The sequence below is a fragment of the Callithrix jacchus genome, chromosome 4 (genome assembly GCF_049354715.1).
Source record: "Callithrix jacchus isolate 240 chromosome 4, calJac240_pri, whole genome shotgun sequence".
NCBI lineage: Eukaryota > Metazoa > Chordata > Mammalia > Primates > Cebidae > Callithrix > Callithrix jacchus.
Window position 1 is genome coordinate 27,323,596 of NC_133505.1, and position 20,387 is coordinate 27,343,982.

Genomic DNA, 20,387 nt, shown 5'->3' on the forward strand with positions numbered 1-20,387 from the left:
GGCCAGCTCTCCCTGGATAGCAGAGGCCCAGAAAGAAATGGACACTGTCGCCAGGCATGGTGGCTCACACCTATAATCCCAGCACTTTGGGAGGCCAAGGTGGGCGGATCATAAGGTCAGGAGTTTGAGACCAGCCTGGCCAATATGGTGAAACCCCATCTCTACTAAAAATTAAAAAATTAGCCGGGCATGGTGGTAGGCCCCTGTAGTCCCAGCTACTCGGAAGGCTGAGGCAGGAGAATCTCTTGAACCTGGGACCAGAGGTTGCAGTAAGCCGAGATCATACCATTGCACTCCAGCCTGGGTGACAGAGCAAGACACTGTCTCAAAAAAAAAGAAAGAAAAGAATACTGTCACACGGAGTTGGTGCACTGTATTATCTGAGTCCATTTTGACCAAACTTTTTTAAAAACACAGGATAGTTTAGGTCCCAGATGGAAGAGCTTGATTCACTAGAGTTAGCCTCATCGCAACATCGGCTACCCTGACGCTTAGCAGGGCGGCCTCGTGTTTGTGAGGTCAGTGACATGTAGGAAGCCTTCTGTGGCATCAGAATGAGCCAATGCACTCTGAGCACTTCATGAGTTTTGATTTCTCATGATCACCCTCTGTGGTAGGTACGGGCGTTATCTACCATGGATACAAGGATACAGCGGCTCAGAGTGGCTGAGTAACTTCACACCTCCCAGCAGAGGCCAGGGAGGAATCTAACCCCCACCGTTAGACCAGAGCTCGTGCCTCCTCCCGACCCTGCAGGGCACGCTTTGTTCTGAGGGTACGATTCTGTGAATTCCTGTCCTCTGGCTTAAGTATTGTCAGTCAACGTAATATATTCCTTTGTTACTAGCCAACTCCAGTCCAGAAAAATCCTGTACACTCCTTTCAGAGAAGCCAGAGCACTTAGCAATCCCAAGAAAATGTCTATTTTTCCTATTGTCATAAGCATTCAAGAGTTTCTTAAACGTATTTAAGGAAGAATACGTGTTGTATTTTATTCGTTTGTGTGTTATGGGAAGATGGGGACTTTTTTTTTAAAGATTGGCTTCAAAAGGTTTTTGAAATTGTATTTATAATTACCGAATCCAATGAAGAGTTAGATCAGTGTGTGTTTGTTGAGGGTGAGGAAGGTGGGAGGGGAATGATAAGTCTGGTCTCCCCCTGCTGTTTCTGGGCGGCAGATGCCTTAGCTGCTGGAGCTGGGCTGAGCCCTGTCAAGCAGCACAGCTCGGAGCTTTGTGTTTTCCATGGGGCTCCTTCCCTGCATGGTGCAGTGTTTTGACAGACAGCCCCTTGAGCTCGGCAGTGCCCTGTGAGGCTGGGACCTGGTCCAGGCTGGCTGGGGAAGAGAAGCAGCGACAGGATGAGAGAGTGGGGAGTAGGGAGGGGAAGGGGTGCAGCTTTGGAGATGGGCTTTGTGGAAGGCCCCATGTGACCCTGTGTGATGTGCAGGATTCTCTGACCTCTGTCTCAGAGTTCAACCAGAGAAAAGGAAACAACAGGAGATTGTGCCCACACAACTGTGAGGGTTGGCTAGGCTGACATCCATGAGGGGCCAGCAGGAGGGCTAGGCATCAGGACTCCTGGGCATGAGGGCAGGCACTGCCGTTCACAGGTGGAATCTTCTTCCTCCTCAAGGAAGCCTTGGCTGGGTGTTCAACAGATGAGGTCTTTCAACAGATGAGGCAAGACCCACCCAAATTATCTAGAAGCCCCTCCCTCCAAGTCAGCTGATTCTGGACTTCACTCACACCTATCAGCCATCTTCCCGGCAGCACCCAAGTTCATGCTTGAGCAACTCCTGTGACTATAGCCTCGCCACATGACACATCAGACCCCCACACCCCACTCCCTCGGGCCCTCCTCCTCCATCATGTGAAGTGTCTACTCTGGGAGGCACAATGTTCTTTTCCTCCTGAAAATTGGTAAGAATCTGACAACTTCTGAAAAGCAAATCTCCCCGAGCTATGGCCTCCTAACAATGCCATGTTTGTATCAGAGCCTCCAGGCGGCCTCTGTGCGCAGACTGAGTCATGGTCCCTGCTGATTCACTGACCAAATGCCTCAGTTCAGTCTCAGCTACGTACTGTTTCATTCTCACAGCCCTCAATAATTTCTCTGCTTATTGACAAAGTATATCTAGCTGCCAAGAGTAGCTCATAAGCATTCCTCATTAAGGTGTTAGGGAAAAGTAACGTGGTTTGTTTGATTGGTTGGATGGTTGGCTGGTTTTTAGAGATGGGATCTCACCATGTCAAATGAGACCAAAGAGAGACTTGGCAATAATTATACTGTTATGCAGGTTGGGTATTCCTAATCTGAAACTAATCAGAATATCTGAAATCCAAAATGCTCTGAAGCTTTTTGAGCACCTAAACGACACCGCAAGTAGGAAATTTTACATATGACCTTATGTGATGGGTCACAGTGAATACTTTGTTTCATGCACAAAATTACTTAAAATCTTATATAAAATTGCCTTCAGGATATGTGTGTAAGATGTAGATGAAACATAAATGAATTTTGTATTTAGACCTGGGTCTGTTGCCCAAAATACCTCATTATACATATGCAAGTATTCCAAAATCTGCAAAAATCATGCATGAGATTGTTACTCATAAACGCTAACACATAGCACTTATGTTCCAACAAAATACACTCTTTAGTGCTCACAGCACCCCCTTTTGTAGACAACAAAATGGAGGCACAGAACTCCTAACTGACTGAACGAAGGTCGCAGCTTCTGAGTACCAGGAGCAGGATGTGAACTCGGGTACTGTGGCTACGGAGTCCAGGCTTTTAACCACAGCAGTGGAAGTGCTGCACACTGGCCACTTGAAATAGTTTAATGTTTGAATCTTTGATGCATCACCCAAGACGATATTTTATTATGGCCCTTAAATGTTTTAGATAACCAGGGGGAGTCTTGCTACCCATAAATGAAAATCTACTAAGAGGATCTGGGTTTGGCTCCATTGGCAAAGAGATTGATTCTAGCAAGTACCAGGACACAGCTGCCAGCCAAGGTCTTCCGTGGGCACTGTGGACGCCTGCCTGTGAGTGATCTGCTCCCCACATTAGCCAGGCCCTGAAGGGGCAGTTGGACTGCGGACATCATTCCCTGCCTTGCAAGTTCAAGCCCCAGTGGGCCTGGCCAGGTGGCTGGAACCATCTCCAAGGTGTGGGAGCTGCTGCACCAAATGCTTCTATTGTAGAGCCCAGCAGAAACCATCCACCTGCATCCCCGCCCCTCCTTAGGGATGCCAGGACTCAAGGCTTAATGTCCTCATGTGTTCTTTCCTCCCCACTTCAAAAAAAAAAAACGGATTTCTCATCTTCCAGAGAAACGTGATTAATGGCAATCCTCAAGTACCGGCGGTTTCTTACTCGTTGCTTCCTTTTACAAAAACATCTTTATAGCCATATTCAGAATATAGTTAGATTCAAGCAGTTTGGAAAGATTTTCTGGTGAGTCAAGGCAAATAAGGTAGTTAGCTGCAGATGTCCACACCTGTGTCCTTCCATCAGCCCGCTGTGTTTTTCCATTGCCTTGGCAGGAATGCTAAAATGCCAAGTGTCTGCTGGAGTGCTCTGTGTTTTTCTACCTGATGAAATAAAGTCGAGGCTCTACTAGGATTAGTAGCAAAAACAGAAGGAGTGGAGAGATCAGAAAATTATTCCACTTCTTCAGCTCCCACAGATATGTCTGTGAGGCAAAACATGCTTACAATCTTGGGGAAACACAGTGAGCCAGTGCTTCTCAAGGAGTTGTCTCGGGAGTTCATTCAGATGCAGATGCTGATTCTATAGGTCTGGGCGGGACCTCCGATGCTGCATTTCTAACAAGCTCACATGTGATACCGACACAGCAGGTTCATGTACTACTCTTTAGGCAGCATAGGCAGCGAAGGGTTAGGGACCACACTGACCACTTACATACAGGAGAGGATTGAGAGAACCTTTGGAAGAAAAACTATGACCATTTAATCGTTGTCGTATTGACAGTCACACTAAGAGATGTGCCAGCCACAGCAATTCACCTGTAGCAAGGGGAGACTGAAGTCAGACTGGCCCAGCCAGGGACCATTTTCCCTGCTCATCTTCAAACCTAGAACCTGGTCTGGGAAGCGGCCTCATGATCCTTTGTGTGACATCACATCAGTGTAGATTAGGATGTGGGGTTAGACATCCCAAAGCGGGCTCTGGTAAAAGAAGTGTAGTTGCAGATATTTTCGTTTTTCTTTTTTTTCTTTTTGAGGCAGAGTCTCACTGTCTCGCCCAGGCTGGAGTGCAGTGGTGCAATCTCAGCTCATTGCAACCTCCACTTCCCAAGTTCAAGCGATTCTCCTGCCTCAGCCTCTGGAGTAGCTGGGATTACAGGCATGTGCCACCGCACCCAGCTAATTTTTTTTGTATTTTTAGTAGAGATGGGGTTTCACCATGTTGTCCAGGCTGGTCTCAAACTCCTGACCTCGTGATCCACCCGCCTCCACCTCTCAAAGTGCTGGATTATAGGTGTGAGCCACCGCACCCAGCCAATTGCAGACATTTTCATTGTATCATGTCACTAAATTAAAGAGAGGTATTTAAGAGAAAAACAGCAAGCAACATATGTCTGCTGTACCAGCAAACCACTGATACAACACCATCATATTTCCATATTATCTCTTTGACTTTGTTAAAAGATTACCTGGATGGCCAAGTGCTGAATTTCCTTATCTGATACTAGCCCATGCCAAGCTTCCAACACTGAACTTAACCACCCTAATGTAGATTTCTGGTTTCCATAGCAGCCAATTTACTGCTTGTGCTTAATATGTGAAAACGAGACCTACAACTGTTAATCTTTTCTTAAAGACCTTGTTTTCTTTATTATTTGCAAGAGCAGAAATGCCAGATCTGGACCCTGCTAGGAAGTGATCTTTTAAATGAACCTGACCTATGGTACCAAATTAACAGCATCGTAGCAAATGGGCAAGAGTGAGCCATTTAATCGTGTTTTCCTAATTAAATGGTAGAAACCTCTTTTTAAGCAATAATCAGTAAAATCTGGTTTCTCTCTTGTTCACTGTTAGCTATGATGATGATCTGTTTGCTTGTGACTGAGCAGGAATGGAAATTCTGATGGCATAATAATTTTTTTTCCAGCAGATGAGCTGCTATAGGAATTGGCTGGCATAGTGCCCTCTCCTTGTTAGGGCTGATAATATCCTCATAGCCAAGTGTAATTCATCTGTTCTCTCTCTAGTCTGTTTCCCTTCTTATTGCCTTCTGACCTCCTCCCTATGCTGTGGTCTCTAGACAGCCAGCAGATGAGCTGTCACAACTGATCCATGAAGCCCACCGTCCAAACAGCCTCTAACACACAGGCGTAGAAAGTGTTCTCTCCCAAGGATCTGTCTTCCTCCTCCTCTGTCCTCTTCTTCTCGCCCATCTTCCTTCTTCCTCTTCTTCTTACCTTACGTTTAAGAGAGCAAGCAAGCAAGAAACCTTTGAAAATACTACATATTGCAGAAGAATTTTACATGCTCTATAGGGAAAAAATATATATAACCCAGCTGCTTTTCTACTATAAAGGGCTTTCATTACGGTGATTCATGCAGTAGGTCTGTACTGGTTGTCACTTGGGTGCTACAGATTAAAGTTTTCTGATCTTTTTGACTCAAGGTCAAAGGAAAAGAATAGATTCTTGCAAATAGGAGGGGCCGTAGTCCCCCCTCTACTCAGTGGGCATTTGTTGAAAATAGACACTGTTTTTGGTTTTGGAGCTATGAGGATGAATTAGACATGGCCCTTGCCCAGGGAGAGGTGTCTCATAGTAACAGAGAAAGGACACACAACTCTCCTGCATCACAACGGCCAACAGAACTCCCACATGGAGAAGGGGTTTTCTGGTAGGATCATTGCTATATGGTCTGAGTCAGCCTTATAGTTTGTTTTTGTCTTGTTTAATAGACAAAGTGGGATTCAGCTCAGCCTCCCCACCGTCTCACAGTGTGAGTAGGTTGCCCGGAACTTGGAGTGCCCCAGGCACACTGGAGCAAGAACCAGAAGAAGGGGTGGGTGGTACACATGGGTTGGAGTGAGTAGATGGACATGCCTGGTGTTCTGTCCAGAGGTCAAGATGGCCCCTAATACAGCATCATGGACAGGAAGGAATGGCAACAGGATGGGCATGAGGGGGAACATGCTGGACAGCAAGCTCAGTGACATCTGGAGAACAGAGGAAGCGGGAACAATAGGTGATCTCTCTCATAAGCAGCACCATTTCCTGGTTTCTGAGCTGAGCACCTCTGAATTACAGCATCCCCTTGTCATTGACTAGTTCTGTGGCCTTGAATAACCATCTCACTTCCCTTCCCAATTGGGAGCCTCAGTGCCCTCATAAAACATTGGCACACCACATAGGGCACTTGTGGTGCGCAGCAGATGGAAATGATTTCAGTTGGTGGTGGGTTGAGCAGTGCACTGGCCCCAGTGCACCCAGGACTCTCCCCGGGCCGTCGAGCAGGGCACTCATCTCTCTCTCGTTGGTTCTGTGTTCTAGGAATAGAGCTGTGTCCCCCTGGAAAACGGTTCATGATTACGATGGTGGCGAGCTTCGTGGCCATGGCGGGGCAGTTCCTCATGCCAGGGCTAGCCGCCCTGTGCCGGGACTGGCAGGTGCTGCAGGCCCTCATCATCTGCCCCTTCCTGCTCATGCTGCTGTACTGGTCGTGAGTATCCTCCACACGGCGCCCTGGGCTGGTGTGTCTGCACGTTTTTCCTGAATGCCCAGCCACGGGCAGGACATGATCCCCAAACTCTCCACTCATTTCAGCTTGTGGTTCTGTCTGAGGTTTTCCTCCCTTTTTAAACCATTTTATTTTTTAAACTTTCTGCCTTGGAAGTGTTCAGATATATAGAGTAGTAGACAGAAGAGTGGAATGAGCCCCCCATCCCTTTCACCCAGCTCCATAAATCTGCAAATGTACTGGTCAGTCTGATTTCACACCTACTTGCTACCCACCCCACGGGGTTATTCTGACATGAATTTTTATGAATGGATTTGCAGGGAGGTGGGGGTCTTGTGTTGGGAGGGGTGAATTTGGAGATATTAAGGGAGTGATTTAGAAAAGCCCCCCTATCTCTTCTAGGTGAGGGGTAGGTAACCTTCACCCTGTGGGCCAAATCTAGCCCACTGTCTGTTTTTGCAAATAAAGTTTTATTGGAACACAGCCATGCTCATGCATTTACATAGGTATTAACTATGGCTGCTTTCTGGCTATACACATAGTTGAGTGGCTGCAGCAGGATGCTGTGGTATAAAGCTGAAAATATTGACTATCTGGTCCTTTACAAAAAATAGCTTGACCACCCCTGCTCAGTATCAGTCCAATGTGTGTTTCTGAACTAAGAGTAACCTTAAATGTTTTTATTTGCTAGTTTTGGGGGGGGGGAACACTAAACACACTGGTATAGGGGGTTTCATAGGGCAACTGGGTTTTTTAAAAAAAACTCACTAGGGAATTAATGTTGAGTCAAGGTTAAAAACCACTGCTCCATGGATAGAGAGATAATTACCAAAAAAATGATTGTTTTACCGTTTTATAAATGCTGTTTTTCTTCCTTTCCCTTCCTTCCTATCCCCCTCCATGCTGATACTCTCACCTCACCTACAAGTAGATTATGCACGTGACACTGTATTGCTACTATTTAGTCAACAAAGAAAACCAACTTTCTGGCCCTGCAGTCAGCCGTGTCCTTTTTTTAAGGCTTCTCTGGAGCCGAGCCTCCTTTGCTCAGGTGCCTGGGAGGGAAGAAAGCACCTACCTTTTGGTTTAGTGGTATTGTCCCCATCCCCTCCCTGGTAGTAGATGTACCACAGGGTGCAGGTGCATTTCCTCAAGAGCCTGGGTCTCGCTCCCTGTATCGTGAGGACCTTGGCAGCAGCATGGGGCCAGCAGTAGTGGCTGGGAAGAGGTCACCTGCCAGAGAGTCCACTCAGCAGCCACAGCTGCCAGAATGGGGCTCCTCTGCTGGGGCCCCCTCCAGTTCTTGTCTGAAGTCAGACGTCCAGACCCCTCCCATGACACAGGTGTGTTCTAGAACAGCCTTTGTGCCCCAACAGGGCCTTAAGGGGCAGAGAATGAGCAGTAGTTTCCCTGGATAAGGATGGAGTGGGCAGCTCTCTTCCTTTTATCTCCTAAGGAAGCCTTTCTACCCCTTCCCTTTTGGTGGCTTTTGCTGGACTTAGCTGTTTCAGAGTTCAAGGGCACCGATTTATCTAACAAATGCTGTTCTGTGCTTCCTCATGTACCAGGTACAGATGGCAAGCACTTTGTCATAATAAATTGTTCCCCCCCCCATATCTCAGCAGCCCATCGTACAGAGGACAGAACTGTGGTCCCCCGACCCCCGTTGGCTCATGTCAGAGCCTGGACCTGAAGCGGGCTGGCTGTTGTCACATCTGGCTCCTGTCTTCCCCTGCCTGGCCCCTAGTCCTTGTTTCTTCTTTAGAGATACAGCATTCCAAAGCATTAAGTATGCTGAAAGCAAGCAACTTTCAATATTTTGCCACCAACAGCTGGTCATGCTGGCTGGTGCTACAGCTCACCCCCTCTCCCCAGCAGGCCCATCTTCCCTCAGCTTCCATCCGTCGTCCCCACCCCAGCAGATCCTCTCTGCCACCTCCTCTGCTGCTGGCCTGTACCAGGGTTCTCTCCTAGGCTGGGAGAACAGAGCACACCCTGTTGGCAACTCATACTCCTGGGAGGGCAGACAGGGTTGTTTCCCTCACCCAGGCTCTGCTCCCACCTGTCCCAGGCAGGAGGACACATGACGGGGAGACATGGCAGAGAAGGTTTTTCTGAAGCAGCTCCAGTTGTGCAGGGCTGACCTGTATGAGAAGGGCTGGGTTTTTGTTTTTGTTTTTTAACTTTAGAAACATATTGAGGTCTATTGATCGGCAAGGTAAGGTATTCATTTATTTAAATATATTCTAAAACCTCAGCAAAATTCTTTGAAATACACAGTTTTAAAAACAAATCATAGGCCAGGCACAGTGGCTCATGCCTGTAATCCTAGCACTTTGGGAGGCCAAGGTGGGTGGACCATTTGAGGTCAGAAGTTTGAGACCAGCCTGACCAACATGGTGAAACCCCATCTCTACTGAAAATACAAAAATTGGCCGGGCATAGTGGCATATGCCTGTAGTCCCAGCTACTTGGGAGGCTGAAGCAGGAGAATTGCTTGAACTTACTAGGCAGAGGTTGCAGTGAGCAGAAATTGTGCCATTGCACTCCAGCCTGAGCAACAAGAGCAAAACTGTCTCAAAAACAAAACAAAACAAATTGTATAGCTTTTGAAAAGGCATCTAGGGGACTTGCAGAAGTAAATGTGTGTGCGTGTGTGTGTAAGTGCGTGTATGTGTATGTGCATGTATGTGCCTGTGTGTGCGTGAGGACAGTGGTTCCCAGGTGCTCTGCCTCCCACTTACAGCTCCAGCTTTGCAGTCTGGGTAGAGCTGGCCCAGCGACTGGCTGTGCTGCGTTCAGCCTGCTGCACACCTCCCTGAGCCCCCATTTTGTCATCTCTGTAAAAAGTGGATCATGATAGTTCTTACTTCATGGGGTTGTTTTGAAGTCTGAAATAATGCGTGGAAAACACATGCACGGAGGCACAGTCTGAAGGGAGGCTCGGACATGGAGCCTGGAGCTCTGCCATTTAATAGCTGTGTGACCCTAAACAAGTCACTTAATCTCTGTGTGCCTCGAGTTCACCAGCTGAGTCATCATGGTCAATAATGGGGTTGGGAGGAAGTGAATTAATGTATGAGACATTTAGAATGATGCCTGTCACTTACTGCCATGTGTATGTTAACCGCCATGATAATCATAATTATTTTCATGTTTATATTACTATTAAGGTGCTTAGTACATGTCTGCTCTATAAATACTCATAAATATTAAATATTAGTCACTGCTGTTACTGTTATTGCATCCTCTTAATATATATAGGAGTCTGGGTGTAATGGGGCCAGGTTAAAAACATTGATGGTGAGAAATGTAAACCACCTTTGCCTACCAGCCTTAAAATGCTCCTCTAGAATTGTTGGCTTTAAAAGCCAGTCATTGCCTACTCTTTTTTTTATAGTCTTCCTCCCATCTGCTGCTGGGTTCTGTTACTTGACAGGATGAAGTGGCCCGCTGGGGAGAGGGGGTGAGCTGTAGCACCAGCCAGCATGACCAGCTGTTGGTGGCAAAATATTGAAAGTTGCTTGCCTTCCTTTAATGAGCAAGTATTTATTGCATGCCCCAGGGTGTTTCGGAGGGTTGTGTCTCTGAAGAGCAGACAAGGGAGCACGTACATTAACAAGGACTAGAAACCAAGCTACACAAGGCACAGTCCCCAAGGGGTGGCTTCTTTGGGTAGGGACAGTAAAGACAAAAGTGTTGGGACTGGCCAGAAGGGATCTTCTGGTGGAGATGGCAGACTGAACAGACATGACCCCTCCACACACACCCGCAAATGCTGGATACAATACAGCGCTTTTTACAAGTGTGACGCTGAGCTCCAGTGCAAGAAAGGGACGTTCCAGGCCAGGCACAGTGGCTCACACCTGTAATCCCAGCACTTTGAGAGGCGACATGGTGGATCACCTGAGGTCAGGAGTTTGAGACCAGCCTGACCAACATGGAGAAACCCCATCTCTACTAAAAATACAAAATCAGCTGGGTGTGGTGGCGCACGCCTGTAATCCCAGCTACTCGAGAAGCTGAGGTAGGAGAATTGCTTGAATCCAGGAGGCGGAGGTTGTGATGCACTGAGATCACACCATTGTACTCCAGCATGGGCAACAAGAACAAAACTCCATATTATTTTAAAAAAGAAGAAGAAGAAGAAAGGGAAGTCCCCAGGGGTCAAACCAAGGAGGGAATCCCAGCAGGAGCAGACACCAAGGCAGCTCCCAGGGCATCTGCACCAGAGAGGAGTGTGAGGAGCTTGGGTTTGAACACCTGTGGGGGCTAGCACTGAGCTCCCAGGCCTCTGATTTAGTTAGAACTGAGCTCCTTCAGTCAAGCCAGGAGGTAAAACTGTCAATGGCCACAGGACTGGGAGATCTTTGCCTGCCACAGGGACTCAGCCCAGAGCTGGCAGACTGCCTTGGACCATGGGCAGAGAAAGATTCACTTGAAGAAATTGGAGCCTTGAAGACTGTACCACACAGGGCTGTGTGTTCCAAATTCCAGGTGCTCCCTGAGGCTAAATATCAATGGAAGAACCCATGAAGCTCATTGGACCCCTCAGGGTCCAAAACAGAGCCTCCCACAGAGGCATTCAGGACTCTTTAAAGGTGAGCTCACAGGCAAAGTTCACAGATCCACGGGGAAACCCCCCTGAGGGCCAAAACCTATAGACTGGGGAGTGTGCCTCTCAGGAACTGTGGAAGATATAGGAATGTGAAGGGAGCTGATATTTGTTAAGCAGCCACACCACCTCATGCTCTCCCCGATGCCAGGCATTCTAGATACGTCTCCAGAGTGAGCCCCCGATCACCTGAAAAGCACATTGTGGGGCAGAGGTGGGCGGGAGCCTAAAGACCGCATACTCACAAACACGAGGAACATGCCTTGTGTTTTTTGAGATGGCATTCCACTCTTGTCATGTAGGCTGGTAACAATGGCCACAGCGATCTCGGCTCAGTGTAACCTCCGCCTCCCAGGTTCAAGCGATTCTTCTGCCTCAGCCTCCCAAGTAGCTGGGACTATAGGCACAGGTCACCACGCCCAGCTACTTTTTCTATTTTTAGTAGAGATGAGGTTTCACTGCATTAGCCAGGGTGATCAATCTCCTGACCTCGTGATCCGCCTGCCTCAGCCTCCCAAAGTGCTGGGATTACAGGCATGAGCCACCGCACCCAGCCAAACATGCTTTTAAATAGCGTTTACACACCAAGTAGCGTGGTCAGGAGAGACCCCTCTGAGGGGCCAATGTTCATGCTGGGGCCTAAATATTTGGCAAGAGAAAGTCACACAAACTTCTGGGTGGAAAAGAGTCCTAGGCGAATGGGAACAGCCAAGGCAAAAGCTGGCTTCTGCTCAGCTTATCCTGGAACAAGGAGAGGATGGCCAGCGTGGCTGGAGCATGGTGGACAAGACGGGGATGGAAGCTGACTCAGAAAGGCAGGTGGAGTCAGACCCTATGGGGCCTGAGGAGCACAGGCTTTTTCTACAAAGACATAAGACGCACTGGAGGGTCTTAAGCAGGCTGCTGTATGCCCAGGTTGGTCATATGCCCTGTATTGGGCTCTGTGAGGACCCATCTGTCTGCTTTCTGGAGAAGGCATGGAGCCGGGCGAGGCCCGGGACAGAGGCAGTGTGCACGCTGGACTGTGTGATGTCCTGGTGCCTGCACTTGGGAAGGCCAGGTGTTACCTGCAGAGGGCTGATTCGAGAGATGTTTTGAGAGTGATCCTGGTGAGGCTTGCTGATGGATCTGGGTGACTATCAAGGTGAGAGAGGAGGCAGAGACGGCAGCTGGGTCCGTTTCCTGAGATGGGGAGGCCAGAGCTCTAAGAAACATGGAAGCTCAGGAGGGCTGGAGCCTGAAGTCCTCTCCTGCCATCCTACTATGGAGAGTGACAGCTTGAGGGGAGCAAGAGGTTTGACTGAGGCTGCAGCCTGTGTTAAGATATGGTTTTCTTATGATCCAGGTAGAGTGAGGTCAGCAGGCCAGGAGACAATTGCCATTGAAAGATCATTTGTTACTCTCAGTTCCCAGGTAAAGGGGGCACTTGGGCTACACAGGGCCTCCTGGGAAGCACCAGGGTAGGTCAGGAGGCCGCCGGTGAGGGGAAAATGTGGGCAGGAGCCTTTACTGTGGTTTCTGCAGGAGGAGCAGGTGAGGCAGGCTGCACAGGTTTAGTTTTGGTAGTTTGGTCATTTCTGCAGCTCGTGGGCATAGGGCTGTCCCTCAGGTCTGGAACCTGGCCCCTGGGTGACTGGGGCAGGTAGATAATGGCCCACATGTGAGAGCCCAATGCAGAAAGTGGTTGGGGTGTCGGCTCTGGATGGGTTGGTTTGCATGTGAAAAGTGCACTTGCAGGTGAATCTTTTGCTCTGTCTAGGAATTAGCCAACCATGGGAGGAACACTCTCTCTAGAATCAGCAAGGCCCCAGATGTCAAAACATTAGGAAATACAGAAAATACAAAGTCTTGATTAATATGCAGCAACCTCAGGGTTCCAGAATTCTGGACTGAAGTGACCCCAAGAGTGGAGACACTGGCCAGGCAGCAGCGTGATGCACCCAGAGACTGGGCAGAGATGTGGCAGGGATGCAGTGAGCACAGGAGCTCTCCAGTGACGCGGGGAAAATGGGACGCATGAATGATTTATGCCCCAGCAAGTGGAACCAAGATAGGCGAGCAGTGTCATTGCATGAGCTGCTGGGGGATGCTTATAATATGTTGAGCCTTCTGGACTGTGGCAGGACCGGCTGAGCTTTAGGTGAAGGAAGAGCTGCAGAAGCCGGTGGCCAGAGAGTGGGAGGGCATGTGCTTGGGCATTGGTACTCTTGTGTGCTTTGCAGAGTCAAACTTGAGCACTTAGTTGTGAAGGAAGAGCAGCAGAGGAGAGAGTACTTGTGAATGTTTTTCAACTGAAAGTAAACCGGTCAAAGCGGTAATTCCACTGATGGGTGCAGATGCCTGAAGAGAAAGGCACCTTTAGTCATTTTCCTCAGGTATTTATTATCACTCAGTAAAGAGCAGTGGGACTTCAGCGCTCATCTAGAAGAAAGTCATACCGACTGATACATCTTCCAGAATAAACGTGAAATCCTTCCAGGGTCACAGCCAACAAGTGAAGGGTTGGGGGCAGATGCAAGATCCAAACCACCAGAAGAAGGGAACATCTGGGAGTATCTGGGAGGATTTCCGCTTAGATGTGCTGGGAAGATAAGTGGCCGGGGGTGCCTAGATGGAAGAGGGAGCTGGGTGCAAGGGCTGCCTCTCTGAAATTGTACACACTGGGGAAAGGTGCCCCTTCTGAGTGTCCGCAGCCTGCACCAGGTGTATGGCTTAATGACAGAGCTCCCCGCTCAGCTGGGAGTCCTTCTGCAAGACACCGTCAAAACATTAGGACAAACAGAAAATACAGAGGCTTAATTAATATGCAGTAGCCACAGGGTTCCAGGATTCTGGAATGAAGTGACCCAAAGTGGAGGCACTGGCAGGAAGAGGTGGCAGTGGCAACAGCATGATGTACCCAGAGGCTGGACAGGGAGGTCCAGATCTGCAATATGTTAGAACATCCTAGAAAACTGCAGCGTGGAAGATCAGGAAGGTAATATGTGGGACAGGGTGACATCAGTTTTCCTGCACAGGAATTCACTGTTGAGGAATGACAAAGGAGGGAGAAGGCTGCTGGAGAAGCTGCCCACGTGGTGTTTATCTAAAGTGATTTAGAGGAAGTCACAGGAAGTAAAGGCTTCTAGAGATAATGGAGATGTGAGTGCCACTCTCCCAAAACGTTGGTGCCTGCATCACCTTTGCTCATCAGGTGAATTAAGGGTACTGAGTACACAGTATCATTTATAACGCAAAAATTTGCAGCTGGGCGTGGTGGCTCATGCCTGTACCCAACACTTTGGGAGGCTGAGGCAGGAAGATCACTTGAGCAGAGCAATTCAAGACCAGCCTGGGCAACACAGTGAGACCCCATCTCTACAAAAAATTTAAAACATTAGCCAGATATGGGAGTACATTCCTATGTCCCAACTACTCAGGAGGCTGAGGGGAGGATCATGTGAGCCCAGGAGTTCAAGGCTGCAGTGAACTATGATTGTGCCACTTCACTGCTGCCCATGTGACAGAGCAAGACCCCATCTCTTAAAAAACAATGTGTTCATCTGCTCTAAGAGTAGGTGCAGGATTTTTATGTTAATTCAACAAGCACCCCAGTGAGGGCTCTCAGCCCAACATGTGAGTGCTTAAAGCGGTATTTTCTAGGGGTGGAGGTGTCATCGTAAGCAAGGCAGACAGCCCTGCCCTCGTGGAGCAGTGGGGCAAGGAAAGAAGACATCGCACTTGGACATACTATGCCTCCCTTGTGGCAGACACAGGCACTGTGACGTCGGCTAATTGAGTGCGTCTTAACTTTTTAGAGATACGCTTTTCCTCAAATCAGCTGCACACTGCTTCTGTGTGAAGATGTATTCACCATAGTACTCTCGAATTCCTTAGCCCTTCCTGGATCCAAGGAACTGGGGGTTGGGGGATTTATTCCTGTTTGTAAGTGGGGAAACCAAGAAGTGAAGAAAGCTTCACCAAATCACTCACAAGTGTGGGAAAAGCATTAAAAACTGTTTTTCAAATGTCAGTGGTTCTCAAAGTGCAGTCCCTAAGGCAGCAACATCAGCATCACTTGGGCATTTGTTAGACACCCGGATCTCACACCCAGCCCCAGCCCCAGTCCCAGGCCTGCTGAATCAAACCTCTGTGGTGGGCCTGGCAGCCTGTGTTTTAAGAAGGACTCCGGAGATGCTGCTGAGCTGTGCTGTTTGGGAAGCACACATAGGACCTAACATATTTTGAAAAAGGATGGTAAGTTGCAAAAGAAGATCCTATGAATTAGCTGCGTAGAACACACACTTTTCATACATGAAAGAGGGTTCGAGATTCTGTAGTGAAATGAAACTGATGTCATCCTCGAAGGGTCTGTGAGATCTGATGGTCCTGTCCAATTCCACGATGGGAGCGGATGTCCTGACCGTCTCAGACAGCAGAAGTCATATGTATTCCTGGAAGTGATGAAAGAAAGTAAAATAAGCTGGGTCCTGGCTCTACGCGTTTCCTCCGTGCTGTGGGGACACACACACGTGCAGGCACGTTGTGGAGTCTTCAGTCACGGCAGTGTTCCAGGCTCAGAGAAGGGAAGCCTTGCCCAGCCTGCTTTCCTGACCTCCCCACAGGCACAGAGGAGGCATCTTGCTGGCAAAGTGCTTTCCACACCCAAACCCATCCCTCCAAGCCTGCCAGAAGCATGTGGGTACAGTTTTCTTCTACTTTCCCCCAGGGCTTTTAATCAGGCACATAGCTATTAGAAAAAGATTGTCACCTGGAGCCTACCTAATGTGTGTGTCTTGCATGAAACACCTGGAGAAAGAAATGCAAAGGGCTGAGTGTGTGAGGCTGGTGAATTATTAACTGCGCTCTGTTCGGTTGGAATTTCACTGTGACGAGAGGAAAGAACTACTGGCAATCAGCGTGATTGTCAAAAGCACCTGGAAAAGCAGTAAGAAGAAGAAAATAAGTCATATGGGAAATCACGAGGAAATTAGAGACGGATCAAGCTGCACTGCGTAACATGGAGAGTAAGGAACAGAACCGACAAATGAAGAGCTAAACTTCAGTGTGGAGGACGTGAGCGTGCGCTGCCCTAAAGGACACTGGCCGGGAGGAGGGCACTCCCAAAGCTGGCTCTGTAGAAACTCTTAGAAAAAAATGGACATGCTAAAAGGAGTTTCAGTATTTTTTAATTTCAAAAGGAAAGCTATTATAAAACATTTAAATGACCTCAGGTTAGATGAATGCCTCATTTTAAAAAAATACAATTCCAATATGTAAATAGCCATAATTTTGTGGCTCCTTTAAATACTATTAAAGATACTTTGATCGAAATAATACCGATTTTTAGCATCTCTTCAGGGTTTATTTCTTAGACACTGCTAAGAGCTTTACGTAACTTAGCTCCTTAAATCTGCTTGAAGACCCTCTGAGGTAGATACAAGGATGGCCTCCAGTACAGATGAGGCATCTGAGGCACAGAGAGATGCAGTGTTGCCGAGTCCCCATGGCTATTTTATTGAGCACCTGCCCTAAAAGGGGCTTAATAAAAATACATTAAGTTGATCAATTCATTTTGCTTCTTTTTATTGTTGAAATGAATTTTTTTTTTTTTTTTTTTTTTTTTTTTTGAGACAGAGTCTTTCTCTGTCTCCAGGCTGGCACAATTTCCATTCACTGTAACCTCTGCCTCCTGAGTTCAAGCGAATCTCCTGCCCCAGCCTCTCAAGTAGCCAGGACTAGAGGCACCCCCCACCATGCCAGGCTGATATTTTGTATTTTTAGTAGAGATGGGGCTTCACCATGTTAGCCAGGATGGTCTTGATCTCCTGACCTCGTCATCCACCCACCTCAGCCTCCCAAAGTGCTGGGATTACAGGCGTGAGCCATTGCTGCTGGCCTGAAATGACTTTTAAAAGACCCTTTAAGAATTTTTATACATACATAATCCAGCAGGTATCAGCCTTTTTTTCTTGCCCAAACACACTTGACAGACACAACACCTCTGTCAAAAACAGTTTTATTTTTAAAAAGGGGCAAAATTCTGTATTATACAAAGAGACTCTTTACAGAAAGAGTCAGTGCTGTGGTATCCCTGCATGAGAGGAGGGAAACTGAATTCAGTTATAGCAGCAGTTAAACCACGCAGGAAAATGCTGTCCTCCAAGGAAAATGGAAGAGCCAGTCATGAAACTGGGAGCTTGAGGCAATAGGCAATAATTATTTTTACAAGTTATCCGATAATCAATTTGATAGGAAACATCAAAAAAAATTTTGGGTCAAATCTTGTTTGCCTGTGAACTATCTAGATGGGAGAAAGATTGGGTAATACTGACAAAAGGCAGATGTGGAAATGAAATGGTATCCCATATTCAGTCATGAAAATGGAGCAAGTAAAAGTGAGATTGGAATGCTTTCTGTAAGTTGGTATTTTGGGAGTTGCTGATGGCATGGAATTTTAGGGATCCCTCAGGCTACACTCCTCAGAGATTGTGTAAGACAATAGGAACCCCTGCATCAACACAAATGCCTGCAAGTAGAAGTGGAGAGACTCCTGCGGACCGGGAAGGGAGCATCCAGCCTCTGCTCTGGAGGCCAGTGTTGCTGTCCCCAGTGCCAGGCTTCGTCCTTCCTGTCCCATGCTAAGATGTGCCCCAAGAGTCCATCTCACCACCCTGCTCCCACCAGGAAGCTGAGGTCGCTCCAGGCCAGCTTGAGATGTACTGCAGCTTTGAAACGGGCAGAGCGCAGCCAGCGTGCGTCTCCGTGTGCATGTGTGCACAGGTACAGATGTGCATGTGCGTGCACTTTGTGGGGTGGTGGGGCTGGGCTTTTGGCAACTGACAGAGGCCAAGTGGGTAGGCCTCTGCTGACAGGTGTCCAGGGCCAGTTGCTAGGGTGTTGATATGCTGGAGTGAGGGCAGCAGGGACCCAGCCACCCGTCTGCTTGGCCCTAGGGCCTCTGGCAGAGCACACGGCCAGTACCTAAAGAGTGGCAGTCCTGAGTGCAATCGGGACAGCCTCCCTCAGCCATCAGAATTGCTTAAGGTATCGTGACTCGTTTTGTTGGGAGGTGAGGCTGCCAACATAGTTGTCAATAAAATTCGGCGTAGAAGCAGAAGCAAGAGTCCCCTATTCGTCTGCCCACTTACCTCCTCACATTGTTTTACAACATCAAACTTTTAAAAAACCATTTGCGAAAATGCCACATTCATCCCCCTACCACATTATATTTTTAAGGTTCTGCGTGCCTTATATTTTCTGCAGCCTGATAATTGCTTCTACGGATAAATGAGTGAAAGGTGCAGATGGAGGGAGAAAGTTAACCCAGCTACATTGAAGATTACAGGTTGTAGGTAAATCTGTAACTGGACTCTAAGTATTCATCCGCTTATAATATGAATTGAGGCATGTTTTAAATGTATGCTGATTGTTATATATTCAGAGATGGTTAATCATGAAAGGTCTGACTCCAAAGGCGTTTAGGCACTGACTTCATTTGGTCTGGCAAAAGCCAAAAGCGGCATAAGTGCGTTTATTGCGTGTGTTGCCAGGAGCAGCGTCTTCACCTTTCAGAAGGAGGTGACAGCGAGCATTAGCCCTCCGTCCCCCCTGGTCTACAGATGTGGGGAAACTGAGGCCTGGGGAATAAGGCGACTTGCCCAAGGCTACAAAATTGGCACACAAACCCAGGGATCCCAGGAGATTCCCACCAGGATTCTTCTAGAACAGAACTTTGGACCCTCAGTGTATATCACTTTGAAAGACAAAAGAGACACAGGATTCTGAGCTTTTGTAACAGATAAATTAGCAGGATAGTCATTTAAATTATAAAAACACTTTTTCTCGAGAGATTTTCCAAGAATTCATCTGCCTTAGGAAAACCTTGGGGTCTAACCATCCTCAGAGCCTATCTCTATTCGATTTCATGACACTCATCCCTTCTCTCTAAATTCTGACATTTAATGAAAGCCACCTTATTGTTTTATACCAAACAGAACTAACGTTTAAAAAATCCAAGTGGAAGATGATGTACAGAATCCAAGCTTATATTTTTTGCAAAAGTTTTGAACCAGAAACTAAAGATACTCCCCAAACTGGTACTTAATTCAGCTTTAGCATTTAATTTATTATTTTTTTACAATTCTTCAGAATCTTATAACACTCTGATGCTTGACAACAGCCCAAAGCGTCAGCAGCTAGAATCAGCCGTTGAGATCAGAAGTACCCTCATTGCAGCCGACAGCCCTTCTCACGTCACATTCAGGGAAATCTCATCTCCATAATGCCTTTGGAGATTCTCCTCCCTGCCCCGGTCCCTGCTCTGTGTCCCCCACTCTGTGATGGGAAGGCCTATTTGATAGAAGCTCCTCCTTTATTCGGCATTTATTAATTTACACGTTTTTGCCCCAACTAGACAGTGAGCTCCTTGGGACCCAGACACTGTGTGTTTCATCTCCAGGGCCAGCTCATCCACAGCAGGTGGATGGTGCCCAGTACATGTTTATCCCGTGAATGGCATCACGTGGAACCACAGACAGGAAGACACACCTGTCTGCACAGGTGTCACCCTAAAACTAAATATTTTGAAAAACAAATAAAGGAATGACTTGAGGGTAAAATTAATAGGCATGGGCAGTTCATCTTACTTCCTTCCTATATTTTCTTTATGAGTAAATGTGCTAGTACAGTATGTTAATGAGGGTAGACGTGCATCTTTACAGAGAATTGCCAAGCTGGCATTTCATCAGAGGGAGTGTTAGGTGAATTGGCAAGAAGGCAGCCAACATAGTATACTTGTCTATGTCAGAGACTCCAACTGGATAGAGGAATAATTTGTTTTATTTTTAGACGTCAAGGAAAAATGATCAACCTCATAGTGTTTCACAGTATTGAGTTTTAATTACAGATTCTACTGAGAAATTATTCAGGTTACAGGGATGTAGAACAGATCCGTGAAGTGTAAATCAGACGGGCTTGAAACGTAGCCAAATCTCCACTCCAAGAAAGAGGGCAGAGGTGGGAATGCAGACCACAAGCAACACACTGCTGTTAAATCATAA

The 20,387-nt window shown here is 47.5% G+C and overlaps 1 protein-coding gene and 1 long non-coding RNA gene across 10 annotated transcripts in view; one reads left to right on the top strand and one right to left on the bottom strand.

The window, feature by feature from the left end:
- SLC22A23 (solute carrier family 22 member 23) overlaps positions 1-20,387 on the top strand; it is a 188,189-nt gene that overhangs the window by 126,156 nt on the left and 41,646 nt on the right. For all 9 annotated transcript variants that reach the window (XR_013533801.1, XR_013533802.1, XM_035295057.3 and 6 more), the window contains one exon: positions 6,545-6,713. Coding sequence is in view for 7 of the 9 variants with exons in the window: in XM_035295057.3 (XP_035150948.1) it covers positions 6,545-6,713 (169 nt within the window). In the remaining 2 variants the exon portion in view is untranslated. The remainder of the gene's footprint in view (positions 1-6,544; positions 6,714-20,387) is intronic.
- Positions 13,704-16,428, bottom strand: LOC144582044 (uncharacterized). The gene is made up of 2 exons (XR_013533805.1): positions 16,108-16,428; positions 13,704-15,779 (listed from the first exon to the last, which is right to left on the bottom strand). It is a non-coding gene; the product is annotated as an uncharacterized LOC144582044 (long non-coding RNA).